Raw genomic sequence first — 11,545 nt, forward strand, 5'->3', positions numbered from 1 at the left:
AAAAAATATATATTTTTTTAAAGATTGTATACAGTTACTCTAGGTAGAAATTTGATTGTTAGTTGGCAATTACTTCAGCAATAATTTATGATCTATCTATTACTATTCTGACTACATCAATGTGGCGCCGGTCTTCTCCAGCCTCTTTTCTTTAAGCATTGTCCTGTTTTTAGCTCCACCATCCCTAGTGTCAGCTCCAATTAGCTTTTTTTTTTCTCTGCTAAGGGCATTTATTCTCACAGCATGATGCTACCACTAAAACTTCTTAGTAAGAGGTTATGGTTGTGCAAAAAATGTAATCTTTCGTGTCATCCAAGAAAAAAAAATGTTTTTTTTAACAATACCTTTCTACTGGCAAATGTGTAAAGAACATATTTGTTGACCCCATTATTCATAACTGTCTTACTGAGAAATTCTCCAACTTAAGCTGCAAATCTCTGCATCTCCTGTAAAGTTACCATGGGTCTCTTATCTTCTTCTCCTTGGCCTGTTATTTTGGGTTGAAGACAAGGCTTTGATAGATTTTCACTTGTTCTGTCCTCCTTTGTTATTATGCATTGGACTTTATCGAGGTGTAAAATACATACTGATACAAACTTACTGTTCAGATGTGTATTTGTACATTTCTTCCACATCATTATGCACTGTTTTGTGTTGGTAAAGTAGTAGTAATTTCAGTAAAAACACTGTATAAAAGGTTTGCATCCTGAGTAAGCATATGGCAGAAGTAGAGAGGAATGACTCCCTTTCAGGTTATATACAGGTGTTTTTATTTGGTGTATTACCGTTCTTATTTAGTGTAGTAGTAGAAGGCTTTTTTTTGCATCATATCTGTGTGCTCAGGTTGGGTACATGAAGTTCTAAAGCCCCTGGTGTGCCTGGTACGATCTTTGTGCAAAAAGTTTTTTTTTTTTTTTAGTGTGCATGCTTGTCACATGGCTGGGATCACAGGGTCTGATCAGGGTCATGGTGAGAGCAAAGAGCTGCTGCAGGGGTCATTAAAAGTGTGAAAGAGTCACCCAGTGTCCTTATTAAAACGACAAAGTGCTTCTCTTCACTGTAGGGTTTTTTAACACTAACATGTTTCAGTTAATGATGTTTCCCATCGGCACAGCTTTACTACATGGTGTTGAGTGGAAAACATTTTTCCTGGCCTATTGTTTCCCCCGCTGTTTATCTCCGATTGAGTTAAATGTTGTTCCAGAACAAAGATGGGTTTATAGGTGAGTTATCAAATACCCACTTGATCTCCACTCTTAGTGGCTTAACCTTTCTACCTCTGGGGCAGTTCCCCAGCCTGCACTGGTTTCACCACTGGCATAACTGGTCTACACATATACACATGCCTTATCCTTCGTTCCATGAGCTCGACCATATGCGGCCGCCTTAACACCAGCATCTGCTTTAGAGATGCAAAATAGATTAAACTCCAACCAACATTGCAACATCAGCTATGCAATATCCCATTATCAATATTGTATGCAGTTTTTTGTTGGCTGATGTGTTTTAAGTGTGATGAATTCCTAGAATATTTCTGGCTGGATGGAAAACATCAGATGTAGATTTCGGTGAAAGCTCATGGGAGCATATTGATGGCAAAAAAAAGAAAGAGTCTAGTGACAAAAAAGGGGGTAAATTGTGGCCAGTATCAAAATATCCAGCATTAATGTTGTAATAGCTTGTTGTCTTTAAACCGAAGAGCCCTAATCTGGTTGCATTGTTTTCATCATTTCATGCTTCTGTGTTGTTTTGGCTATTTCTCTGTTCTTCTGTCTGTCAAAAGGGGATTAAAGGCTGATTCAATACTGTATATGGATGGTATGGTGAACAGATATATCCATCTTTCACATAGGACACCTGCTGCTATTGCCTGTCTTTGTGTTCTAAAGTAAAATAATACATTGGGTTACCATTGTAAAGATTTGGGTATTTGGTAGGAAGCAGCAGGGGTTTGTCTGTTGGCTAAATGCAGATTTAGGTTGTTAATCTTAAGAATGCAGCTGTTCATTGTAGCTGCACCCCAAGGGATGGTTCCCAAAACAAAGAAAAGATGTAGGAACCCCTTATACTGTTTAATCTGGCAATAAATATATGACCTTAAAAAAAATATATATATATTTGTTAGGAAAAAAAGGTGGGTAAATTTAAATAGGTGTAATGATTGTTTTAGCACATCCTACCCTCTGGCATTCCTGGCATCGTCAGCGTTGGCGTTCTCATCACAGTGCAAACGGAGAAGGCCAGAGGGTGAATCCCAGGGCAAATGCAGGTCACGCCAGATCTAGATCTCCCTCGGTAATCTCTGCCCCAGCTCTGAACTCTGGATCCCATTAACAAGGATTTGCGTGTAATAGTGTAGCTGTACCAAAGGCAGTATTGCTTCCTTTTCTGCTCATCATTTCCACCCATCTAATAAAAACCCTGTAAAATATCATCAAGCTTCTTTTTGGTCTGCTCTGTTCTTTTTTTGCCCTTCAGTAAGATGTAGGAGGACTATAATTGTGAAACGTGCCTTTAGCCCCGCCCTCCACCCAGGGATAAGGGAAATGGATTGGCAGAGAGTGTTATCTGTTGTCAAAGCCATTTATGGGATATCGTTGTTTTGGAAAGAGCTGGCATATGACGAAAATAAAAGCGGAGATCTAAAGACGGTGTAGGGACTTAAAAACTGCATCCAGTATGAGAAGAAGTCTGTACCGTCTTGCGTACCTTCAATCCATCACTCTGTGTCTTTCTGGTCTGTTCAATAAGAGCCACTGTCCCCGGCACTCTACACTGAGCTGTGGGATCTTCTCCTATCCCATTATTTGCGCCGAAGTCTGCAGTCAAACCCATGATCTCACTTGACCTAATGTCCCGCTGAGCTTGCCTTTACAGAGCGGTGATATGATGGTTTACACCTGCAAGCTTGATTACCAAACACACCATCGATCTATAACTTCATCCACTGGAGAAGTCGACTGCTGAACTTGTTCAGATCCTGCATAAATAAAGATCCAAAGATTAAAAGCAGCTTGTTGTCCAAGGGAAAACATTAAACTAAAGGAAATTTAATAAAGTAACAGGGTTGCAAGGCGTGGTTTTAAGCACTTGTCGGTATATTGGATCAGTTGTAAAACCAACTAAACCCACCGACTCTAATCCAATGCTGCAATCCTTTTAGCCAGCCTAGCTACTAATTACAGCAGATATTCCCTCATGCTCCATCCCTTTAAGTGATCTAACTCGGTGCAAGCAATGTAAAACTTGAAGATTTCAATCTTTCTCATAGACTATCTTGTTTTTAAACCCCATGTCATTAAAGTCTACAAGACTGTAAATCCAGGTATTAAGGAACCCCTGTACCACAGAAATACTGACGACTCAAAATTTAAAACTGAAATAAGACAATAAGTAGAGAGGTAATGTGAACCTCCCTTTAATAAAAACTCTTATTTTGAAGGAATTACAGTATGGGATTATTTCCTGCTTTCCCACTTCTGACAATGTGTTTGTAGGGAAGTGGCGGTCTAGTGGTTAGGGCATTAAGCTTGAGTTCAAGCACTACTCCCATAGACTGCCACTGTAAGTCCCAGAGCAAAGACCCTTAACCCCACACTGCTCCCCAGGCGCCGCACAATGGCAGCCCACTGGTCCCCAATGGGATGTGTCAAATGCAGAGAGTAAAATTCATGCTCTGTACTTGTGAAGGTGTAATGACTTGTACTGACTTAGACCCAATCCCAAACCACCCCCTATGCTCTACCGGTATCGAGTGTCTCACCCAAGGAAGTCAAACTTGCAGCTGTGGAGGGCGCTTTAATGAAGGTTTAAATGACGGGGACAGCCTCTTCCCTCCACAGATCCCCATTCCTATTGGTATGTACAAACCCATATGGATCTTTAGAGTTAAATAAACTCCATTGTGCATGTGCGTAAAGCCAGCATGACATTTTTTCTCTTTACTCCTTACCTTCACCCTGCACTCTACCCTCGTAGCAAAGGAGCAGTAGCATAAGGTACTGCTGAGCCCTTAACGAAGATGACCACCAAAAACAAAACTATGGAAACAAAGATGTGACGAAGGTCCATAATGGAAATTACTACATCAACAGACATGACTGAAGAAAATAAATATGAGGGGCAGGCACAAAAAGTAGCTAAAGTTGAGGATGAATGGAAAAGTATGGGTTTGTTTACAAAACAGGTGGCTTCTTCGTCCACCACCAAAGCGTTTCTGGAAAATTACACAATTCTGTGCATTCTTAAATGATTTAATCTAATGGAACACTTGGTACATGTATACACACCTCATGATTGGATCATTTTATTTTAGCGTCCATGTAAACAGAGATTTAGAATTTTCAATCAACCAAGCTTTCCAGCAGATTGGGGAAATTTAAATGTATAGCTAGTGTGACAAAGATGCAGGAAACCATTGGAACTTTCATTTACATGTGTCCCATCACCCTACTTACTATTGGGTTTGGGATGGCCCTTATTATGGTGGAGCCTAACGGAGACTAATGGAAGGTTAGTGCTTAGAGATAGGGTTTAGGGGTCAGTTTGGGACTGGGCCATAGTAATTCTGGACAGTCTGCAGAAACTGGCTTTAAGAACAACTCCACTACTTCCTGAACTTAAGGCAGCTCCTTAGTGTCCTTAATTTTCTACTAATTAATCCAGGTATGCCTGACCTCGGTAACCATGGTCAGACACACCTGGATTAATTAGTTCATCTAGTAATGAAAGAAAGGAAACAAAGGAACTGCCTTAAGTTCAAGAAGAAGTGTAGTTGTGCATAGAGCCCATTAGATCTGGATAAAATCTGTATAAAGTTAAAAAGAATGTACGACATGATATGAAGACATTGAAAACAATGAAATCATCCTGCTAACTGTTAGCTGCTAATTATACTAAACTTAGCATTTCTACTTCTTTCCAAGGTTCTATGTCTATTGCTAAATAACCTAAAGGAATCTTACCATCAAACTTAACATTTCTTTCATATTTCTGAAGTATAAACAAGAATAATTTGAATGAGCTGATAAAACAGATGACAGTTAAACACAAGGAAATAATAGTGTATACCTATTGTATTCTTTTTACCTTTAAAGGAGAAACATGGGTCTGGGAATTGAATTATACTTAGTCTGACTGTAGCTGCTCTTCCATTACTAAAGTGTGCCAATATATTTTGCAATTCTAAGTGTTTCCATTGAATAATCGCCTTCCTACGACTTTCTCCGCTGACGTCTTAGACTTTTTTGCCTGCAGTAACATCTTGTTGCTTCTTATGACTCGTGATGTGAAAAAAGTGTTTCCATTGTAGTTTTGTCAAATTTTTGTAGGACCAAAAAAAAAAAAAAAAGTTTGAGTTTTTCCTTTGAGTACATTTATTTTCATTGTTATTATTTGCACAACTTGGAAATACAGCTTGTGTTGCAGCTTAATGTTTGTAAACAGTTGGATTTACTAATTATTTTGTTCATAGCTAAGGTAACATCTGTTAGTTACTGTTAGTGAATTCCTTGGAGTACTATGAGTTGGTTAGTTTGTGTTGCTTTTTTTCCAGGGTTGTATTAGTTAAATGAAAATGTCTTTTCTCAGCATTTTGTGTTTTCAAACTCAGTAGCCAAATCTTCACTATACGAGGTACAGTGTGAGTGAAAGATACAATTAAAATCAACGTTTATAGAAAAATGTTTTTACATTTGTAATACATGCATTTGTAATGCATGTCAGCTATACTGGCTTTCAAATTTTGGGTTAGTGATTCAATTTGACTTTCATCTCTGGAAATCTGGCTTCTGCCAACATTTCTAATATTCAACGTTTCTTCTTAAAAATAGAAAATTTAAACCTCTAAGTAAATACAGCATGAAAGGTACGTATACTAGGTTTCCTTTAACCCTGCCGATGAAAGTCAACTTTACTGTGTTTATTATTTTCTTACTTTTTCTGAACACAATAGTTCTGAGTTTCTTGTTGTTATAATCTAAATAGTGCTGGCAGTTAGGAAAGAGCTCAGACGAGGAAGCAGGATGCTTCCTAGACCCAATTAATTAAGCATGCTTATGTTCCTACAGTAGCTGCCCCTAGGAGCTAGATGGTTGCCCACAATTCTTTGCTAACAGGACGTATAGACACAGCCCACCTCAAGGAGTTAAACAAAAACACATGATTTCTTCACACGAACTGTCAGTGACACATACTAATGCACACACTTTCATATGTTTTGGATTCTATGAGGGAGAACTTTAGCCATTTACTACTTTTGCGGCAGACGAAATACTGCAATCCCAATTTCACCAGTGTCATCTATGTGTATGTCCATATTGTATTGACATCTGTAAGGCTTAGGGCTGTCTGGATTCAGCAGTTCAGAGCTCCTTTCCTACCCTGGATAGTGTTTTTACTGTTTTTTTTTGTGTGTGTTTTAATCGCAAAAGATGAAAAGTGAGGAGCTAGGAACAGGAGATAGGAGCCAGAGATGGGGGATCTGGAGTCAACAAGTCATCTCTATGTCATGTATTTATTCTACCAAGCAACTGAACCAGGTGAGTCCAATCTGCACAGGTTAATTCACTCTGCAGATTGGACTCACCTGGTTCAGTGGCTGGGTAGAACAAATACATGATATAGAGATGGCTTGTTGGCTCCAGATCCAGATCTCTTCATTGGCTTAAATGCTCACATCTTTTAGGCATTTCATCAAAAACACACCACAAAGGTCTGATTTCAAATGGTGCCTTTGAAGGTGCGATGGGTTGAAGAGCGAGTATAAAATGGTGGTGAATCTTTTTTTTTTTTCTGAGAATATTGTTACCTTTTCTTGGATGAAATACATAGAGGCTTAAACAAACAAACAAAAAAAGAGTACTGCAAGAATTTAGACCTGCGAGTTAAAGTGCAAATGGGAACATTTCTAAAAGCTCGAAACAGAGCCCGAACAGCCCCAAAACTCACTGTTTCTTTGGCTTTGGTTTACAGATGAAAAAGAGCAACATTGTTGGGTTCGTCAGTGAAAAAGCATTTACATATAAATTATTAGCATAATTTTTTTGCCTGGTTAAAATTATTATTTTTTTCTACTGGTAATAACACCAATCTATAGGGGTCTGGTCTAAAACTCTTATGACATATTAGCATCACCTTACAGATGCCAGAAATGTCTCCCTGCTCTGTGCTTTACTGCATCCTGTAAGTTGCATGAAACAAGCAATACTTTAATAAATTAAATGCAGCGTATTAAAAAGAAGAAGGCTGGTAGTGAAATTCCCTTCATGCTGCCCTAAACCTGCAGAGATCAGGGAGTTGGCTATATCTTGGTCAGCAGTGAATACATTATTCATGTGTGTGATTCCTCTCAAGTCACCTAGGATTTGGGCTCTCCGTCCAGCAACCTCCCATGACCCCCCCGTGCCCTCCACTCTTCATCACACACTCTCTAAGTTGTTCACGTGACATGAAGCTACGCTGGGCTCCATCAATTAAACATGAGAGACAAGGACAGGTGGAGTTCACTGCACTTTCAACCAACATGCTGCTTCTGCTGGAGAGATGGATCATGACCTAGAACTCTTAGTCTTTCTATCATACATCTTTTGAAAACATTCATATTATCTTTGGTGGTGATATAAATGCACTAAATGAGCTGAAACTCTTCACTGAATTTAACATATACACCTAAAAGTATGACCAGTTTAAAAAATAGCTAATTGTCATAACATGTAAAATCCTTAATATCTTAAAAGCTGTTTCTTTTTATTGAGTTGAAACGATTTAAGGTAAAAATGTGTAGTTTATTTGTATTTATGCTTAATAGCAGCAGGTTGTTGATCGTAAAAAATGTATTTAGCTCTATACCTCTTCTGTGCTATAACATTTCTAGCTTTGATTGAGAAAAGCATCCCCACAGAATGATGCGGCACCTCTTATGTTTCAACATGTGAATGGTTTGCTCAGTCTGATGTGAAGTGTTAAGTTTTCTCGTATAAGCCATGTGGAAAACTTCCAACTGGATGCCTTGTGGTTTTCTCTTTGCAATAGTTTTCCTCTCAGTAAGTTTTTGTTCAGGCCAGATTTGCCTGTTGCACATCTAATTGGTTGCCCTGCCAACGTATTCTACCAACAAAGGTGTAAATACTTGAATGTCCTCCACTTTCAATTTGCCTGTAATTTTTTTTGTAATTTTCTCCTTGTAAATTTTGCAGCTACACTTTCCAATCATTTTACTATAATTGTTTGAAGAGAAGTCTCTGAGATGCTTGGCATGTTTATTTTATTTTTTTTTACTCTGCTTTGCCCTTGAAAAGGGTAAAGTTGATTTTATTCAGATGAATAAAATTCAAGACTTTTTAGGTTGTGTTTACTAAAAAAGCAGATTTTTATATTAGATTTGGACTGATAAAACCCAATAAGAAATCATTCAAGTTTAGGGTTGGAATGATAAAAATGTCAAAAGGCCCAGTGTTTTCAAGATGTGTTATATTCAAATTTTCACACCGATATGTGATTTCTCTCTGGATCGCTTTCTGCATGTGTTCGCTCATCTCCTCTGAGTTAAATTCCTTTTGACCAAACATGTTTTACTGTTGCAGGTGAAGGTCTGGTTCCAGAACCGCCGGACCAAACAGAAGAAGGACACCACCAAGGATTCAGACAAGCGCTCCTCCTCCACGTCAGAGTCTTTGGCAACCTGTAACATCCTGCGTCTCCTGGAGCAGGGCCGGCTCCTGTCAGGACCTGCCCCACCTCCAAATTCCCTCCTGGGGCCCCCAGCCCACCCCACGAACGGCTCCCTGTTGAGCAGCCCCGGTGGGGGCTCCTCTTCCTCCCCGGGAATCAACAGCAGCACCTCGCCCAGCTCCTTACCGGGCGGGACATTCGGGCTCTCACTGCCATCTCTGGGCGGCACTCCATCGTCGCCGCGACTGGGGGTACCGCCCCCACACTCCCTCTGCTTCTCCATGCCCTTACTAGGGGGGGCCCATCATGAACTGACGTCCACATATGGCTGCGGGTCCTCGGCCTTCGAGCCATACATGCGATTAGACAGGAAGGAGGCAGATCTAGGTGGGAAGAAAACCGTTTCCTAAACAGTGAGGCCGTCTTTCAGGACCCAAAAGGAGGATTTGACTTTAGGAGCTTCATCCTGCCACTGGACAGGCAAAGAAAATATGAAACAGTGACAGGGTTGCTTTGTAGCAGCACTATTTTGTGAAAAATGACACTCAAAAAGTAAAAAAAAAAAAACACTTGATGGAAAGTGTTAAAACTTTTTTTGTTTTGTTTTAATTACCATATGTGGCAGACAGTTTTCATCATCACTCTCTCTTTCCAGTAGTTTTAAGTGACTCTTTGCTTTCTGTCCAGTGAGTTTGTGTGTATGTGTGTGATTTCCTCTCTCTCTTTATGGGCCTTCATTTACTGTTCAGTAAATAAAAAAAAGACAAAAAATAACAAAACAAAAAACAAACCTGACATGAATAATTTGAACCCATTATCAGCAGACCACCTGTAACAGGACCGCCACAGTACGCCGTTACCTATTCTCCTGTTTAAGGTGTATTCTTGTACATTTTTTAAGCTGTTACAGGTTCTGTGGTGAGGCTGGTAAGAGACGAGCGGTAATTACATCTTAATATTCTTGTTCAAGTGGCCATGTTTGATTTTTAGTTAATGTGCTATCACAGTAGAAAAGAAACACATGAAAAAAAAAAGAACCGTAGCATCTTAATATCAGTCTGTTTGGTGTCCAGATGTAGTTTTTGTAAAACCGTCTTTTTTTGTTTTCTTTGTTTGTTGATTATTATTTCAATTTTGGTTGTAAATGAAACAGTAAATGTTAGGATCCAGATGAACGGTGCAAACTTACAGTACATATCTAGATCTTATGTGTAAACGTGAAAGGAAATGAAAACAAAGATGAGGGTGAGAAAGATAGTGAGGAAGCATCCCACGGAAAAAGCTTTGGAGGTGGACGAGCTAACGTTTATCGAGGTCAAGCTTCAAAGAAGGAGAGAGGGAGAAAGAGAAGACCTCTGAACCAAGACTAACGTTTGATTCACAAGTCTTACAGCTTTTAAATCAAACCCAGAAAGAGTTCACAGAAGGAAAAAGAATCCATTTACAAAGAATATTTTGTAGAGTTTTGCTCCTGCTGTCTTTTTGAGGCTCGAGCTGCAGCTGCAGGCGGCGGATCGACATGTCGCTCCGTCGAAAATTCATGTCCAACAAAGATACTGGCTCCAATGAAAGAAAACTCTAAAGAGACACCAAAATATTAGAAAAAGTTTCATTTATTCAGGCCATTGTAAAGAACAGAACTAAAGAAAAGCAGATAAAGTATTTCACTCCCAAAATATATATGGGGCAACATTTTTCCTGTTATCCCTGAGGCTGTTGCAAAAAACATGGATTTTAACATGTAGAAAAATCAACAGTTTAAATTTATTGACACACATCTAACAAACATAAGGAGGATGCATGGGCGGTTCTAGAAAGGGGCCAACAGGGGCCAGTGCCCCTTTAGAACCAGTCCTGGCATCTGTTATGGCCCCTTGACTGAAGACCAATTCTGTTCTGTATGATGGCATGCATTGGTGCTGAAACAGTAACTAATTGGTTCCTTGGATAAAAAATGATGTATTGAATTTGTAGGCTTACTTTAAAAATGATTAAAAAAATTAAGGTGTTGCACCATTAGCTCCAGCTGTATGTAGATAGGAGCACCATCTTCATCTGCTAGATCAGGGTCCTGTGGTCTTCTGATTTTTTTTTCTTCTTTTAATTCTGCTGCTCTGTGCCCCCCATGAAAAAACATTAAAATGTCTAGAACTGCCACTAGGAGGATAAATTGAAGAAATGAAATATTTCTACTTACACCGTCATATTTGGCTGCTTCTTTAATCCATTAATATAGGCAGAGAATGTAGGTCAGCATACAGTCATGGTGATGAGTTATTACCAATCCTAATAATATGGATTATAACAGGTTATATCTTTTGAGATCTAAAATCAGATCTGATATTTCACAGGAATTGATTTGTTGCCCGTGTTACTCTGACACATAAAATCTAATTATTTGCAACAATTAGCAAGCCCCATAAACAATCTAAATGGATCAAAGATAGACAGGAGATATTTCTAAATGGTCTGAATGTGGTAAAAGCAGCTTTAACTGCAGCTAGGAGGAATTTCTTGGAGAGATGGATGCAATCTGTAGGCGCTTTTTTGATGGCCAACTGGAGCAGCCATTTGTTAAAAACATGGAGAGCAATAGAGACTTTTAGAGCTGTCAAAATCTTTTGTAACACCAAAACAATTCTCTTAATTTATCGGTAAAGAAAAAAAAACATACTAAAGCTAAATTGGTGATGATATAAGAAACACATATACAAGGGTTTTATGGGGACTTATTTATATTTAGACTTTGCAGCCTCTTCGTTTGATTTTGCCTGTTGGAAAATAAATCACTAGATGCGTTTCTATTAACCCTAAAATTGCGCAAATCCTAATTATGAAAATTCATTTACTAAATATACAGTATTGAAAAGAAACC

General features: G+C 38.9%; 1 protein-coding gene across 1 annotated transcript in view; it reads left to right on the forward strand.

Moving 5' to 3' along the window:
• vax2 (ventral anterior homeobox 2) overlaps nt 1-11,487 on the forward strand; it is a 28,413-nt gene extending 16,926 nt beyond the window's left edge. The window contains exon 3 of the mRNA XM_015375436.1: nt 8,583-11,487. Within this exon, the coding sequence (XP_015230922.1) occupies nt 8,583-9,080 (498 nt within the window). The 3' untranslated portion in view covers nt 9,081-11,487. The remainder of the gene's footprint in view (nt 1-8,582) is intronic.
• Nucleotides 11,488-11,545: the final 58 nt, after the last annotated feature.

This window comes from Cyprinodon variegatus, unplaced genomic scaffold (genome assembly GCF_000732505.1).
Source record: "Cyprinodon variegatus isolate N-32 unplaced genomic scaffold, C_variegatus-1.0 Scaffold119, whole genome shotgun sequence".
NCBI classification, from domain to species: Eukaryota; Metazoa; Chordata; class Actinopteri; order Cyprinodontiformes; family Cyprinodontidae; genus Cyprinodon; species Cyprinodon variegatus.